General features: G+C 53.6%; 5 protein-coding genes across 5 annotated transcripts; all 5 read left to right on the forward strand.

Moving 5' to 3' along the window:
• Positions 1-1,275: 1,275 nt before the first annotated feature.
• MYCGRDRAFT_94801 (uncharacterized protein) lies at positions 1,276-2,465 on the forward strand (the record flags this gene model as incomplete). The annotated part of the gene is made up of 2 exons (XM_003850851.1): positions 1,276-1,442; positions 1,511-2,465. 2 exons carry the CDS (start codon positions 1,276-1,278, stop codon positions 2,463-2,465), a joined length of 1,122 nt encoding a protein of 373 aa, XP_003850899.1.
• Positions 2,466-4,494: 2,029 nt separating this feature from the next.
• MYCGRDRAFT_94802 (uncharacterized protein) lies at positions 4,495-5,505 on the forward strand (the record flags this gene model as incomplete). The annotated part of the gene is made up of 1 exon (XM_003850852.1): positions 4,495-5,505. The coding sequence occupies one exon, from the start codon at positions 4,495-4,497 to the stop codon at positions 5,503-5,505; it is 1,011 nt and encodes a 336-aa protein (XP_003850900.1).
• A 2,055-nt stretch (positions 5,506-7,560) lies between these two features.
• MYCGRDRAFT_94803 (uncharacterized protein) lies at positions 7,561-9,425 on the forward strand (the record flags this gene model as incomplete). Its single annotated transcript, XM_003850853.1, has 3 exons — positions 7,561-7,677; positions 8,087-8,201; positions 8,308-9,425. The coding sequence occupies 3 exons, from the start codon at positions 7,561-7,563 to the stop codon at positions 9,423-9,425; spliced, it is 1,350 nt and encodes a 449-aa protein (XP_003850901.1).
• A 2,892-nt stretch (positions 9,426-12,317) lies between these two features.
• Positions 12,318-13,217, forward strand: MYCGRDRAFT_94804 (uncharacterized protein; the record flags this gene model as incomplete). Its single annotated transcript, XM_003850854.1, has 1 exon — positions 12,318-13,217. One exon carries the CDS (start codon positions 12,318-12,320, stop codon positions 13,215-13,217), a length of 900 nt encoding a protein of 299 aa, XP_003850902.1.
• A 1,933-nt stretch (positions 13,218-15,150) lies between these two features.
• On the forward strand, positions 15,151-16,035 carry MYCGRDRAFT_94805 (uncharacterized protein; the record flags this gene model as incomplete). Its single annotated transcript, XM_003850855.1, has 1 exon — positions 15,151-16,035. One exon carries the CDS (start codon positions 15,151-15,153, stop codon positions 16,033-16,035), a length of 885 nt encoding a protein of 294 aa, XP_003850903.1.
• Positions 16,036-16,471: the final 436 nt, after the last annotated feature.

Consider the following 16,471-nt stretch of genomic DNA (forward strand, 5'->3'; position numbering starts at 1 on the left):
GCCCTGCGACATTCTCGAACCTGTTTCATGTCCCTGTACAGCTTACTTCACCAAGGAGAGTCGGCAAAGTACAAGCCGCATACCACTATCCCGGGCATATTCTTCACCCCAGGACACAGCACCGTCCCCGAGTGGCATGTCCCCAGTGCCAGGGTCGCGATTCCTTATCACGTCGCCGCGGAGAGTTGACTACATTGTCCTGGATCTCATGTCCTTCGACGTGTGTCGTCAGAAGCCACTCCAACAGTCTGTCCCCACAGGACGAGGACAAAAAAGCTCAGGTAGCTGAGGCTACCTTCAAAGTCCGCAGACACGACATCTTGTTCCTTCGAGGCCAAACAGATAGTGGCCACTGCATCGTGCCATTCGACGACCTGGCTATACCCCCGGCCTCTGACAGTAGGATCGTCTCCAACACCGTGCCAGGCAGTTTTCGACAGTGGTCTGGGAGTCGCAATGTATTACAGGCACAAAATCCATCCGTGCATGCAGATCGTGGCTCGCTTGCCTGACTTCCTGGTCCACTCCGTCGGTCTTCCCCACTCCTGCTTGACTGGTCAGACAGAGATCATTTCGAGCGTCCTGGACACGAAGGATCGGCACGCACTTGCTGGGGAATATGGCCGCAGGGACTGGAATCCCCTGCAAGATCATGCTTTACGGACGACTTCGGTCCCAAGAATCCCTTCCATACACAAGCATATCAAGACCACTAAGGCTCTTCCTTCCTCGACCTACCTTGGTGTACATCCGCCTGAGCAGGCCCCGCAGAACTTGACGGTGGCTTCATGATCCCAGGTTCAGCTTGAAAGGCGGTGTCTTCGGGCTAACATTTCCTAAGCAGGATGATGGTTTCTCGCAAGTGGGCGAGATCATTTCTCGCCCGGATCGTACGAAAGCTTCTCGCATACGGTAGCGAGCGAACATCGTAAAGGTGGACAGCTGGCCGTTGCCGTCTCGGCTGGCGTGCTGCAGTCTACCTGATCGATCTGGGAGGAAGAGAGATGTCTGGGGTTGGTCGAGGCGCTCAGAGTTGTGTGCCGAAGGCTGCTCAAAGACGATTTTGGTCCTTGCCGAGGCCCGCAGGACAATGAATCTCCCCATGGAGGAGCTTACTTCGCTGCAGGGGCAGTCATGTTATCTCCCTCGCTGGATATCAAGCAAGTGACTTTGCGTATCGATACACGCTGCGGCCTTGGCAGGCGGGTTGCCGTACGGCTAGACGGGTTGAAGTAACGAGCAAGCCATGTTCGGAACACGCCCAAATTCGCGAGCATGAACATCAACAACTTCGCTCTCCGACTTCAGCACTTGCACCATTCCCTCATTACAGGTCAGGCTCCTTGCGCTTCACATTGCAATCGTCCTCACCGCATGAGAATACCGCGCGACTGGACAGCCTGCATCACGATCAACAACCACACCGACCTAATCGTCAACTCGTGCGCCAGTCTTCCGCAGTCCGTATATCCAGACTCAACTCTCGCTGCAGGAACTGATAATCCGACAGCGCATCCTTCAACATGATTCCAGTCACTGCAACTGGGACTCCCGATGGCGGCTTCATCTTTACAGTCAACAGCGTTACTCCTGCCGCGCAGGACGTCGCACCCTTCACCAGCACATTGCCATGCCACATCCTGAGGCTGCCTTTCGAGATCAACGCGCTCGTCTGCACCTATCTCACACCAGACGTCCGTGTCAAAGTGCAGAAGAAGTCTCACGCCTATCACGGAGAAGCGTACTCGATCGACGTGATCAACAAGGACCAGTGGAGCGACTTCTTCAACTACTCGATCACCTGCACAGGGATCCACGACAAGAACGCGGGCGCGATCAACTCAGCGCACAAGGCTCACGAGCTCGCTCTCATCATGGACATGGAGGATCACACCGGTGATCCGACTCTCCCTCTGCAAGTTTGCCCACGTTGTCCGCGAACATCGGAAGGCCTGATTCCATTCCTGAACAAGTTCACGCGTTTGGAAGTCAGCACCGCCATCACCATGGCCAAGACGCAGGATACTTCTGACAACCCAGAGGACGACGTCATCGTGAAGCGCACCAAAGTCCTCATCGATCTGACCGCTTCTCGCGACGATCTCGCACCTCACCCAGCAGACATCAGTAACATTCTCTCCATCATCAACATCACCCTCTACGACACCACACACGCCAACGATGCTGCAACCTTCCGCGAGGCGCAAGAGCACATCGAGCATGTCATCCGCAATCCCCTCCACATCCACAATCCCTACCAGTACCAGACGAATATCCGACTTCCTTTTCTCACCAACATCTCTGGCGAAGGTCTCTACGAACTTGGACGCCTGGTTGCTGTGCATGCAGAACAGGAGACCACGTTGCACCTTTCCCACATCCACGATAAGAACGATCTGGTAATCTGTACCCACGAGGACTCCATGAGGTGGCTGCGTATCATCGCACGCTTCGACGACTTCTAGGGTCTTCATGGGAAGGAATGCAAAGCTCGATTCAAGGAGGCCCGAGGACGACGCGAAGACGAGCGATGTGGACGGGGTGTTGGGGAATGGAGAACGTGAGAGTCGCAAAGAAAAGGAGTGAAAGAGCAAGATCGCGAGTGCATGTCTCTCGACGAAAGGAGTTGAAGTGCCTTTCGGATAGAATATGGATACCTGCTTCGCGGAACACGATGGTATGCCCTTTGGCTACCGTCTCTGTTTGCGGTTACCGGCGCTTCCGAGCGAAGCTTTCTTTGTGCATGGGACATGCCTTTGGCGTTTGATATTGTTCCTTTCTTGCAAGACCGTATCTGGAGATCTGCACCCAGGTCTGGCGCTGCGAATGAGTGCGAGTACGAGCCGAACAATGCAGTTGGATGCATGGTACAGCAGTTGAGAATTGAGCAACAGACTGCAACGGACTACAAATGAACTGTATAGATACACATAATGTAACAATGAACCAACTAAATCAAGTCTTATGCCCTCACGACTTCAAGCGTACCTCGTGAATTGACCTCGTCCGTATACTTCTGCCCTTCCGGCACGTCCGGTTAATAACGTGAAGTCAAGCTGAAGCTAGCCACGCTGTCCACATTAAGTAAGTTGTGTGATGATCGTCTATTGTTGTTTCGGCTCGTGAGCCGCATGGTTTCGCCAAGTAAGCCACACATACGGCCGGAGACTGGGTATAGCGTGATTGATGTAGGTGCACGTATTAAGAAACAACTTCTGCCCGTTTCGAGACTCGTGGAGAAGAGATCGATGCGACTAGAATCGCTGCTAGGACTCGTTTGCGCATTTGTTGCAAGCTTTCGATTTTGCAATCCAATGCTGACAATTTCACTTTATAGATCTCAACACACAGTTTTTCTTTAACCTCCTACGGGTCGGTGGACGGTCGCTAACATGATCGCAGCATGGATTCTATGAAGCGCCGACTTATAGCTAGACGACATCGTCCACTTTATTTGCATGTTATAACGCCTAACTCCACGAACGATACCAGATCTTGCTAGGGCTCTTGCTATGTTATCCGCCGTTATGTCGCCAAATCGCAGCTTAATTACTACAAGAAGACTCTCTGTAGATCACGTCGTGGCCCTAAGCTCAGGCAAGAGCGGCAGCTTTTATAAGAGAATGCTTAGATATCTCGTTGCTTGGACTCCCTTAAGCTAATTAAGCACTGTTCCTGTGGGAAGATCCTAAGTAGCTGCACGCACATTCTTTAATAAGCTTGCAGTAATTAAGCTGCGATTTGGCGACATAACGGCGGATAATATAGCAAGAGCCCTGGCAAGATCTAGTATCGTTCGTAGAGTTAGGCGTTATAATATGCAAATAAAGTAGACGATGTCGTCCAGCTACAAGTCGGCGCTTTATAGAATCTATGCTGCGATCATGTTAGCGACCGTCCACCGACCCGTGGGAGGTGGACTGGAAGCTGTGCCACAAAGCCAAGAAGACATAAAAGGGCAGGAATCCGGGCGCCGAGGTTTGAGGCATAAAGACATTGTGCTGTCAATCAAATCGCTGCACCTCTTGCCATGTGGAGATACGACCGACTTCAGACGTTCGTCCAGCAGCGGCCAAACATATTGATGATGATCGCGGCCGTCGACATGGATCGCGGGCCGGTCAGCGGAATAACCTGCCTTCCGAAGCGATTCTGCGTATTCACTCGCAACGAAGATGACGTTCTCTCATCACGCGAAGTGCAGGAACATCAACAACAACAACTCCGCCCTTCAACTTCATCACCTACTTGCTTCTTTCTATCTTTCCGCAAAAGCTGTACTGCGCTTCGTTTCATCATTGTCGTTGCTACAGCGTCTCTTACGACCGTAGATTGCAACCCGAAGAACCCTGTTCCAACCAAGGACCACCATCGCAATCAACAGTACTCGGCACCTTTGCTGTCATCCTCTCGCGCGCGAAAGACCTACAGTTCGTATACTCAACCCTTCGCATCCAATACAGCGACTGACAGTCCAGCGACACATCGACTACCATGGTTCCCGTCACTGTCATCATGGGTCTTGACGGCAGCATCAGCGGCGCCGTCAATCCAATCGTTTCTACCTCATCGATCAACCTCTCGCCCACTCAAGCATTGCCCTGTCCAATCCTCAAACTACCGGCCGAGTTGATCGGGAGCATCTGCATGTACCTGACCCCAAACATCCGTCTGAAGGTACAACGAATGGTCTACGGTCTCGGCGGCCATGGCCACCTCGTCACAGTCCTCAACCCGCAGGACTGGCGCGCGTACCACAACTTCTCGATGACGCGCTGGGAACTCCGAGCGAAGTGCCTCGGGGCGATCAAGAGCGCCCGCAAGACTCGCGACTTGGTTCTCATCATGGAGATGGAACGCCACACTAACGATCCTACCTCGCAACTTGAGTTGGGCAAAGCACCTTTTACAAGTAAGGTCAGGAGCCTGATGACGTTCTTGAACAAGTTCAATGGGCTTGAAATCAGCACGGTCATCTCCATGTCGAAAGCGGTCCATGGAGCCCAACCTGCCGCATACACTCCTGGAGATGACAAGCTCACCAAGCGCACCACCGTGATGATCGATATTGCCAAACCGCTGCGTCGAGATCGCGCGCCCCACCCTGCCGATCTGAGCAACATCGTCTCGATCGAAGAGGAGATTCTCTGGGACACCGTCAAGCCCGCCGACGCTGCCGCTTTTGCCGCTGTGCAGGCGAATATGCAATATGTTCTCGACTTCCCTGTCCAAACGGGCGTTAACGTGGAAGTGCCGTACCTGCCCACGATCACTGGTAAAGGTCTCCATGAGCTGGGTCTTGTCCTGGCCGTTCGCGCTCGGGAGTATGCCATGCAGCAGGTCGACGTTGTGAGCGGGCACGAGGAGCTCATCATCAAGAAGCACAAGAGCACCATTAAATGGCTGGGATGCATAGAGCGGTGGCGGACAGAGCGTGCGAAGCGCAAAGCTGAGGAAGAAGCCGCTAGAGCGGAGCAGGCGGACTCCGAGGGAGAAGAGGAGTAGGAGGTGGATGAGGAGGAGGATCGCGCAGGGAGGACAGATTCGATGAGGAGAGGGATTCGGACGAGAGTCAGGGTCAATCAGGACCAGGACTCCGATGAGGACGAAGTTGACAGGTGACAGAACTTGGATGCGAGGCTCGACGACGTATGAAGGAATCCTTGGGATTTGGGTTCTTTGTGCACGCTTTGAACTCTATGCATTGCACATGTTCGTTGTTCACAACGCTGCATATGGATTTTGGCGGCGGGATTTTACATCGCGACGGATATTGGATACGAGACGCAGGCTACACATTACTCCATTACTATACTACTATTCAAAACAAAAATACCTCCAAACAGTTCCTAGGGGCCACCAGGCCGCTGGAGGTACAGACAGTGTACAGCCCAGAATGCTACATCATGTTTGCCATACTTCTCGTCTTCTTGGTGACGAGCGTTCATCCGAGCTTCGTGAAGTAGCCGTGATTTGCACTGCAAATGCATGTGTTTGGTCCATGTCACAGAACGTGAGGTCGGACTTGTAACTCGTTCTTGCTCGATGTAGTAAAGCGTCTGAATAACAAGCTATCGTCAACGTCAGATCGTGAGCCGTGAACTTCGCCAAGGAAAGCCACACTTGTAGCCTGCGGTGAATGAATTTTGTGATTGATCTGTGTATATCCAGCGGCCAGCAACTTCTGCGCCTTTCGCAAATTGGCTCGCGGTAGACTAGCCGGCTGGAAGAGCCGCAAGATCTCTCGTTTGCGCATTAGCTGGCAATGGCGAGTTGAAAGAGCCAATGGCAAGTTGAAAGGTCTGGTATGTCGGCAGCAAACTTTTACCTTCGTACTGAACCGCTGACACTGACTTTCGGCAGACCACTGTATGCGACCCCTTCTCCTTCACATCGACCTCCGCCAATCGAGTCAGCTCCAGCTCCACTCACGCTCAAAGACAAGCTTGCACCACCCGACCGGCAATAGCAACCACCTGCTCTAATCCCACTGACAACCCCGTTCCAAGCCAGAAGAAAAAAGGAGCAGATATAGACATGGACCAAGAGAGCAACGAGCCGAAGGAAGATGCATCGCGCGGTGGGAGAGCTCGCCGTCGTCCGTTCGAACCATCGGTGTTGAGACGTGCAGCCGGTAAAAACGAATTCCACAGCTCGTCCACTCTACCCTGCTCTGAACGAGCTGTGAAGCTGGTACACTGCATGCCGGGACTCAGCAAGTCCGGCCCGAAGACTCCATGGGACTGCACGACTGCCACAGGCGTTGAAGCCGGAGCAGCATAAACGCAGTCCTGTCTTCATCGCTCGCTGTTGCCGATTCCAATACACAGTCTGCTATCCTGAGTTAATCGGCGACACTGGACTGCAATGCTTCAAGAAGATCATTCTTCGCTCATGACGGCCTAGTATGGTCGGCGACCTCTTTCAAATCACAGGATTCAGAGCAACGCAGCCTTTGAGGAATCCCCTGGCTATACTCTTTGAAGGCGTCAATCCCTCCTCGGCAGCATGTCGACGTGGCAGGAAGGACTCGTCTGCAGGACCCGGCAACCCAATGCGGTACATTCATGGCTTCAATCAGATCTTCAAAAGTCGACAGAACGCCAGTCACAGGAGTGACTCAAGTCTCCAGAGCAGGCCTACTTCAGACCCAGCATGTTGCCTTCCTTCATGATCGCGAGCGAGGATCCCTCTTCGCTAGCTGTCTCATCATATCCAGCAAGCCGACAACTCGACTGTCTGTAGCCAAGCGCAGTCTTCTTCCGACGGCCGCGAAACAAACATCCTGCGTGAAGCTACCTACTGAAGATCTTGCTACGCCAGGAATGCTCGACTGGCGGAAAGCACCGAGTCCAAGCATTGAGACATCTCAGCATCTCCAGATGATTGTGACGTCTCCAGCCAGGGCATATGATGACAATTGCAGCTTCATAGCGAGTCCGACGAGGGATCTGGCAGCACGTCCGCGACTCGTGCAGCAGGAGTTGCTGGCATGAATCATGCTCTTTCCAAAAGATCTGATACAGAAGCATTTCCTTCCGTCAAAATCCACTCGCGGACATGGGTGGCATGCAAACGACCGTCGGAAGTTGGGATGTCGTTGCAACTCGAACGCTGCGAATCATCGCTGCGATCAAGTCAGTCATGGACTGCCGACGGGTGGAAGATAGACTGCGGGTTTGTGTTGCTCGCTTGCCCTGCCGTCATCCACCACAAAGCCGTATCAACGACAAAGAGAAGCATCGACGTTGCCGAGGCCTGGAGCATAAGGACATGTTTTTTCGTCCACCGAAGAGCTACAAACCTTGCTGTACAAAGGTACGATCCGACCAGACTTGTCGTTGCTGGTGCTTGCCAAAGATGTTGTTGTTGATCGTGGTCAACACATATCGCGGCCCGCTGAGCGGGTTGTCATCCCCGCCGAAGCGATTCCAGCCCGTCACTCGCAGGAAGCTGAGACTTGGAGGGCGGAGTCGCTGTGCAAACGCTGCTTCACCTGAATTCTGCAGCCAACACCCCTCATCCACTTCAGCACGGCAATTTCTGTTCCTCAACACGAACATCCTTCATCTTTTCTCCATCAAAGCCCTACCTCACCGCGAAACCGCAGCAATCGTCGGCGCATCTTCCACACAATCTCGACATCAACAGTCACCGCAAGCCTGCAGAAGCAATGCCTGCATCCGGCCGCAACCAGTTCGGTACCCTCTCCATCGATAACGATCACCAACAACACGTCGGACTCACCCATCCAAGCCAACGTTCGTATACACAATACCACCAAACAGTTTACACCATAGTAACCAGTGCGCTCAGACTTCGCTACGCCTTACATGACTGCTGTCCAAGACTCTACAGGCGCGGTCTTCTTCACCTTCGACAGCTTAGCAATGCGGTCCTCGCCCGCTTCAAGTCTGGGTCTTTTGGGAAAGCTGCCAGAAGAGCTGAGGGAGGAGGTGTTCAGCTACCTCTGCCCAAGCCCACATCTCAAGGTCGGCCGTCAGAGGCGCATCGTCAACACCGACGAAGAATACTACACCAGCATCGAAGCCTCCGACCGCGATGACTGGAACGCGTTCCTGAAGCTGTCCGCGACGAACAAGTCAGTGAAGAAGCTGTGCGAGTTGTACAAGAGCAAGGCACAGACCGCGAACCGTCTTCACCTGGTCATGGACATGACCGCGCACTTCGACCATCCAGCGAAGCTCACCCTCGTCCCTCGATACAACCCAGCGTCCTTCATGAGGTTCTTGAACACCTTCACGCGTCTGAAGCTGTGCACCGTCATCACGCTGTACGCGCAGGCTCCCAAGAAGGACGATCACGACGACTTCTGTGACCAGCCTGAGGACGAGGAAGAAGAAACGGAGTACGAGCGCATAATTGGGGGAATTACACTTACCATTGACCTCACCACCGCCTCTCGCAAGGTCACGGCTGCCGACAAATACAACATCCTCTCGTCTGTCGGCATCACCCTCTTCGACAACGTCTCCGCTTCCAGCGAGCCGTCCTTCGCCGCAGCGTTTCGAAGCATCAAATACGGTCTCCAACACCCTCTCATCGCCCAATCAGTCGCCACGCAACCCTACCTCAACCGCATCAGCTCCAAGGGCATGTACGATATTGGGATTCTACTCACCACACGCGCGCCTGCACTCGCTGCCTTTGCTCATCACGGCGTCAAGAACGGCGTGCAAGTCCGAGCTCATTCGCACACAAACTCGATGGGTTGGCTCGGCTGGGTTGAAGATCAGGAAGATGAGGAAGCGAAGAGGGTCGCAGCCAAGGCACAAGAGGAAGATCGCAAGGTCGCAGACGCGAACGCGAAGACCGCGATGTTGGCGAAGAAGGTTGAGGATGCAGTGAAAGCTGCAAAGAGCAAGGACGATCGCGAGGACGAGTACACTGACGACGAGGAGTGACTTGGGTACACTGATGGCATGCGACATTGACGGGCTTGGTGGTTCGACGGGACTCAAGGCATTGGGAGCTGGGCAGCAACATCACTGCTCATGGCGCAAACACCGCCGATGCACGCAGATGGGAGTCGTTTGAAAGGCAGACACACGATTGTACGAGTTGTTTGGAGACGGATTCATTTGGTTTTGCGGCGTTGCGGTCAACGGGTTTTTTGTCTTTACTTTTGGCGTTTACACAGCATGCTGCGTCCGGAAAGCATGCATAGGAAATGCTTGCGTGGTTTTCCGATTGATACCCAGAATGAATTCATGTTTTGTCTCCTACCATTGCCTCTCATTGTCTTTTTTGTACCACTCCTTTCTTGGTTGCTTGTGTCCTGATAATATCCTGATTCTGTTCTTCGCAACTAATCAAATTGTACCTCTAGCGCATCCGCGTAGTTGCAGGTAGTCTCAGTATTCAAGCACAGTACTGGCGTTAGACTCCTTGATGAGCATCTACCGTCTCTCGTACCCTTCAAATGCTACTGTTCGTGCCATTGGCGATTCCCAATGCCCTGTGAAGGACGATAGAAAGCCGATATAACTTCCTATGCTGACCTGATTGTCGCATCTAGCATATATTCGTGTATCTCCTCTCCGGCTTAGAACATCAGGTGCAGCACGGTCAAGTATAGCGAGGTGAGGTCAAGCTCAGCTGCGATACTTCCCGCTTCCCAGGTTCCGGGATATGCAGAACTCGGTCTATTGCCCGCCTGAGCCATGACTAGCCGTACCCACGGCCAAGACTTGCCCACTTCACCTCGTAGTATGCTGGATTCTTGCTGCATGGACTCGCCTTTCAAAGAAGCAATCGGGATGATTGCGTCTGGAGAGGCAATAGCAGACCGCATGCTACCAGATTCTCCCAGGCGCAATTTGATGCTGCGGTCGTCGCTGGAAAGCACCAGTCAAGATGTCGATTGCTGCATTGTTTGTGCTGCAAGGTTGGTAGACTGAGTTCACTGCGGTCGCTTCCTTTTGCTGACTGGTTCCCTATATAGCTCCAACCTCTTTAAAGCTTGAATGGTGCCGGCACTCCTTCCCTCGCTCTTCGATGCAGCTGTGCTCGGCAGAGGGAGGCAGCATGGAAATCGCCAATAAAGCCAGACGTGGCTCGTCCGGGCTCCGCTAGAAATTGGCAGGTATAGCGTTGATTGCTGCATCATGTTTGCGCGACAGGGTAGGCAAACGGCCATCAATGCTGCTGTTCCATTTCGCTGACGGCATCTTCCTCCAGGATCTCTGTCTCTTCTGCGACTCTAATACCGCATGGGAATCTTTCGCCATTCAACCCACCCGTCACGTACCCGAGGTGGGCATGGCATCCACCAACTTCCGGTCCAATCATGCCTGAGAGTGCATTCCACAGAAGATCCTCCGCCGGGCCGCATACTGTCTGGAGAAAGGGCTGCCGCCGTGAGCTCCGCGGCGAGGTATGCCACAAACAGAAGTTTCCGGCCGGACCACTGGTATACGGTAGCCTGGTTCCTTCGCCACAACTCCTGCCGAAGGATTCGCCGTCTTCGCTCGCCGTACACTCTAAGTTCCGACACGGCTTCGGATCGACTACTACATAGAACACCCACCAACTTCGACAGCTTGCCGTCAGTGTCAATTAGAGTGTCACTCGACCACGGTGCTTCTTCCGGACGAACAAGGACTGGCCGTCAGCTTTTCCCGAGGCCAGGTGAGACGACGCCCATCTGGAGGTGGTCCGAGGGCATGTTGTTTTCTCATTGCGAGCTTGCTCACATCCGGGACTCCTGCTGCAAGTACACGGGTAATCTCAAGTCGAGATCTGCTCATGCCGATCAGACTTGAAGGAGAAATCGCAGCTGCGAGTTGTCTCATTCTTCAACGGCATCGATCGTAGAGCAGCTTGATCATGAGATGCGACTTCGCAGACGCGTTCTCGGGCCATGGATTTTAGTCTGGAGGTGACTCTCTCCTGAGTCTCTGAGAATGGAAGTCCGGCGGACTGCTGCTACATCCATGATGATTCTCATCGTGGTGGATACAACGACAGCAGCATCCGGGTACAATGAATATGACAGAGAATGAGATGTTTGGTGTGTGGCTTTGCCGGGCTATCATGGCCGTGATTCTCCAAGGCTGATTTGATTCATGCGTCGACTTCGCGCTCGAAAGTCCGAAGTATACTTCAAGGCATGGCCATGGAGTTTCGAAGGCAATGTGCCGTCCGAGGCAGACTTGGTGCTATTACATGGTCAGCTTCTCGGCGTCTGAGCAGGAAGCGACCCAGACATGCATCGGTCCTGGGTACTGAATGGGGTCCGGGTCAAAGAAGAAAGATCAAAGGAAGACATCACCTCGGCTCAACAGAGTACACAAAGCATTGTGCTGTTGACTTGCACATCAGAACATGTCGACCGACCTTCTCATGATGATGCGTTGCCTCGAGACTCTTCGTTTTGTTGACAATCCTCGTCAACATGCAACGCGGCCCGCGGGTCGCTGTCCCCGCCAGCCCGGTTGATGCAGAACTTCCGTCGAAATTGAAGCCTCAGGATCACGAACAGTGACGAGCAAACGCTGCACAGCTTCAGCTTCAGATCAATCGCCCAGCTTCACCAACTGCTCACCAACAACACACTCATCTTCTTTCCAACACCGCGCTCTTCTCCTACAGCACCAGCTTATCCTCGGCGCATCGACCTCCCACGACGAGACTGAAGATATTCAACCCGCACACGCTCTCACTTCGTCAACATCACCATCAACGCCAAAGATGTCGTCTCTTCAGAAGAATGGCAACCAAGTCGACCAGTGTTCGTATACTCATCAACAACTCTCTATATATGAGCTAACAGCCCTGCCTCTGCAGACGGCAACATGGATGGAATGCGTGACTTGACATTCGACAACCTGGAGCTGCTGCTTGACTTGCCAGTCGAGCTCAAGATCATGGTCGCGGAAAACTTCTTGTTCGACATCCATCTGAAGGTCAACGCGGTGCGGCCTCGCCAAGGAGACAGATTGATCACGCATCATGTCGTCTGGGTCAACGAGGAGGAGTGGGCGCCCTTTCGCGTCTTCGCTGGAATGAGCCCACAGACGAGCTCCATTGCATGGAAAGCATTTCGCGACGCGAGAACGGCCGGCCGAATCCGTATCATTCTGGATATGGAGAAACACACCATCAATCCATCTCACTGGATTCCGCGCTCGACAGCAACACGACCTGTGCCGATGCGCTTCTTCGACGAATTTACGCGCCTTGAGGCCACCACGCCCATCACGATGGGTACCGAGCATGACGAAGACGAGCGCGGCTTCGAGGTGGTGGTTCAGCGCGTCTCTGTGGTGTACGACATCTCCCCTCCGATCGCACCACCACAGCCCGGCGACAATGATCGTATCATCTCCATCCGCAACGAGGTCCTGATGGACACCTCCACCACGATGAATGCGCCACTCTTCGCCGCTGCGAACGAGGCCATCACATACGGCATCCACCACCCCATTCCATCACCCACCATTCCGACTCCGTACCTTACGCCTCTCACCCCAAAGGGTCTGTGGTCACTTGGCAACCTGCTTACCCACCGCGCTCGCAAGATCGCCCGACACTACCAGAGCGAGGTCCACGGTACCTCGAGAGTGTGGGTCGAGAACCACGTCAACAGCCTCAACTGGATCAGCCGAGTTGAGAAGATGAAGGCGGAGAAGGCGAAGGCAGACGAGGAGAAGGCGGAAGAGGCGGACGATGAATATACCGACGACGAGGAGTAGGAGAACGGAGTGGGACAGGACAAGTGCGAGCTAGTGTACATCGGACTTCGCTGCTTTGGCAGGACTCGCACGAGAAGAACACTACGAGAGGAGCACGTCAAGGAGGACAACTTGAGTCGCCTGGGCATATCCATGAGAGCAAGGTTGGTCGGAGAGGCAATGTGGGCTGCAAGGAGCTCCGTCACCCCTTAACGGTCACTAATGCGACGACCGAGACGATTCTTTGTAAAGCTTTGCGTGGTTTTGGCGTTGGATTCATGATTGTACTTGGAAGTTGGAATGGTCAGCGGAAGCACATCGCTGCCGTCCGTGCGGAAGATGACACAGCTCTTGTGCATAGATAGTACACGCAAGTATTGGTGTCAATAATGTCTCGTATGGCGCAATCTGTTCTCACAACTTGACTCATCTCTCCCATGCTCAGAATGAATCGAGTTCTTGTCGATGTCTCGTCGCAAGAATCTCCCCGGCGTGCTGTAGTTATTGCCGCCTGGATCTTTCCTCCAAAGCACCATCGGTGTTACATCGTCAGTATCTACGCACTTCTGACAGACGGCATATACGACCATAGATCTAATCGTCACACTTCTCCCCGCCTAGGCCTGTGGTATTACAAACAGGGTTCTTAAGTTTCTCGCCATGCTAGCGATAACGTGAGGTCGGGCAGTCAAGCAGGGAGGATAAAAGTATAGGCGGATCCACCAGGCGCCGAAGCATGGAGTAAAGCATCGCACAATGGGACTGACAACACCATCGTATTTCAAAGTGCTAAGCAATATAAGGACCATTCTAGCTCGATCGAAAGGCCGCCATGCGAGGAAAAGTCCCGCCACTTTGAGCAGAATCGGCGCCGCGACATCGAGGAAGCCCCCAGAGCCGAGCGAGAATGAATAAAGCTGCCAGAGCCTTATACGCACCTCCGTGGGCCTGAGACTGCAAGGCAATTGGAAGAATCCTGCGCTTGATCGAAGGGTCTCGATAGCAGTCGAAAGAGCAAACCTCGGAACAGTGCTTGCTGGAAGGCGTCTCTGCTTGGAAGCCAGCAGTCTCTGACTTCCAGCAAGCGATAAGGAGCTTCTTTTCAATGCTGGTCTGCGGCCTTTACTAGTCCAGATTGACGTCAAGACCTACCTTCATCGTCGAGACGCAGCGCAGCTGGCTATTTGCTTCTGGCCCTGCAGGAAACCAGCCGTACAGCTCTCCGGACCCATGGCTTGCGAAACATCTCTCAACTGGCAAGCTTCGCGGAACACCGGCGCAGCTTAGATCAAGGTGCAGAAAGAATGGTCAAGCAGACCGGTGAAGTGGTGTCCAGTATCCGCGGGCCATCTGGGCCTGACACACGCCGTATCCCGGTCTCCCATTACAATGAGCTCGTGCTCAGTGCCGGTCTGGGCCAGGTCTACCCATAAGCTCTTTCCCGTGCATCCGGGCACCGCTGGGCACTGCAACTTCCTTCTTTACAATGAGGCCTTCGAGGAGGCTGCCGGACTTGACCAAGCCAGCGCAGAATGGTCTGATCTCTTGCAAGCTCCGACTGGCACCACACATAGTCCCGAGAAATCTGTATGCAAGACCGAACCGTCATCTCTGATGGTACTAGCGAGGATTGGGAAAAGTGACGAGGAAACGCTGCGTCGCTTTAGCTTCAGATTAATCGCCCAGCTTCACCAAAGGCTCACCACAAACACTTTCAACTTCTTCCAAACACCTCTCTCCTGCAGCACCAGCTTTCCTTCGGCGCATCGTCCTCCCACGCCAACGTTGAAGGTTTCCGGTCCGCTCACAGCTTCGGCACAACACCGTCGTCGTTGTCACATTCTCCCGCAGCAACATCTCTGGACGTCCAAGAAACCATCCACAGCCGTTTGTATATCCAACTACTGCGCTCCCGTATACCGACTGACACAGCCTCATCATTGCAGTCGACATCATGTTCCGGATCTGGGATCTCGCCGAAGAGCTGCGGAGCTCGATCGTGAAGCACCTGATTCCAGACGCCCACATCAAGGTCGTCCTCGTCAAACCTCGCAAAGGAGAAGGAAGAACATACCACGTCATCCTCGTCAACGAGTCCGAGTGGGCAGACTTCCGCACCCTACATTCTTGCGGCACTTTATCACGCACTCTGTGCAGGCAAGCACTCTTCGATGCGCGCCAAGCCGACGAGACGCGTATCATCATCGACATGAGCCGCCACACGTATCATCCAGCGCATCCCGTGTTCCGATCTACCTTCACCCACAACATCTCGCAGAAGACCTTGTTGCACTTCCTCAGCAACTTCACCCGTCTCCACACTAGTACGCCTGTGGCTGTCGTCAAGGGACCCGAGCAAGAAGACCTCAGCTTCGATGGAGAAGACAGCGATTTGGAAACCATCATCCAGCGCGTCTCTGTCCTCTACGACATCGACTCTCTCGTCACCACGGCGGACCCTGGCGACAACGACAAGATCCTTCGCATGACCTTCAAGACGTTGATGGACGACAGCGACAAGAAGAGTGCGCCGTCGTTCGCCGCGGTCAACGACGGAATCGAATGGGCGCTCCATTACTCCCAAGCTTCGCAGTCCGGTAGCATCGCCTCACCCTACCTCGCAAAGCAACTCACTGCCGAAGGCCTTTGGGCTGTCGGCAATTTGCTCGCCGGTCGAGCCGGCCGCGTCGCCACGCACTTTCTTGATGATTATCTTGGTGCCACCGACGTGCGGACCAAGTGCCACAGCACATCCGTGAAGTGGCTTCGGGAGTGGGAGGAGCGGGAGAGTGTAAAGGCGGCACAAGAGGAAGATGAGGGCATGGATGAGTCCGAGTAAAGGGATCAAGAGTTGAAACGAGATGAGCAGTCACGACGACGGGCTGGCTTTGCTGGCGGAAGAAACGACCTACGAGAAGAAATACCTACAGCAAGATTACGACACGGCGCATGACGGACGCTCCTCATGTTTGGCTTGACGATACAAAGCATGGACAAGAAGGACCAGAAGACATGCAAGATTGAAAATTCACACAGTGACAAGGTCAAGACTTTGCGAGACTGGCACGGTTGGCTTGAGTAGCTTGATTTTGTTTTGGCGTTTGTTGGAGTCTGCATTTTGGGATAGTCCAAGGAGAACACGACTCCATCGTCAATGGCAATAATGGGAAAGCCACCGTAATTGGGTCAATTAACACCCAAATGAAGATCTACCTGCACATCAAGAACTCTGCTCGTCTCTGGTTGTCTAGATTTCCCCGTTCGCGATGATCCGT

Source organism: Zymoseptoria tritici, chromosome 7, assembly GCF_000219625.1.
Source record: "Zymoseptoria tritici IPO323 chromosome 7, whole genome shotgun sequence".
Classification (NCBI taxonomy): Eukaryota; Fungi; Ascomycota; class Dothideomycetes; order Mycosphaerellales; family Mycosphaerellaceae; genus Zymoseptoria; species Zymoseptoria tritici.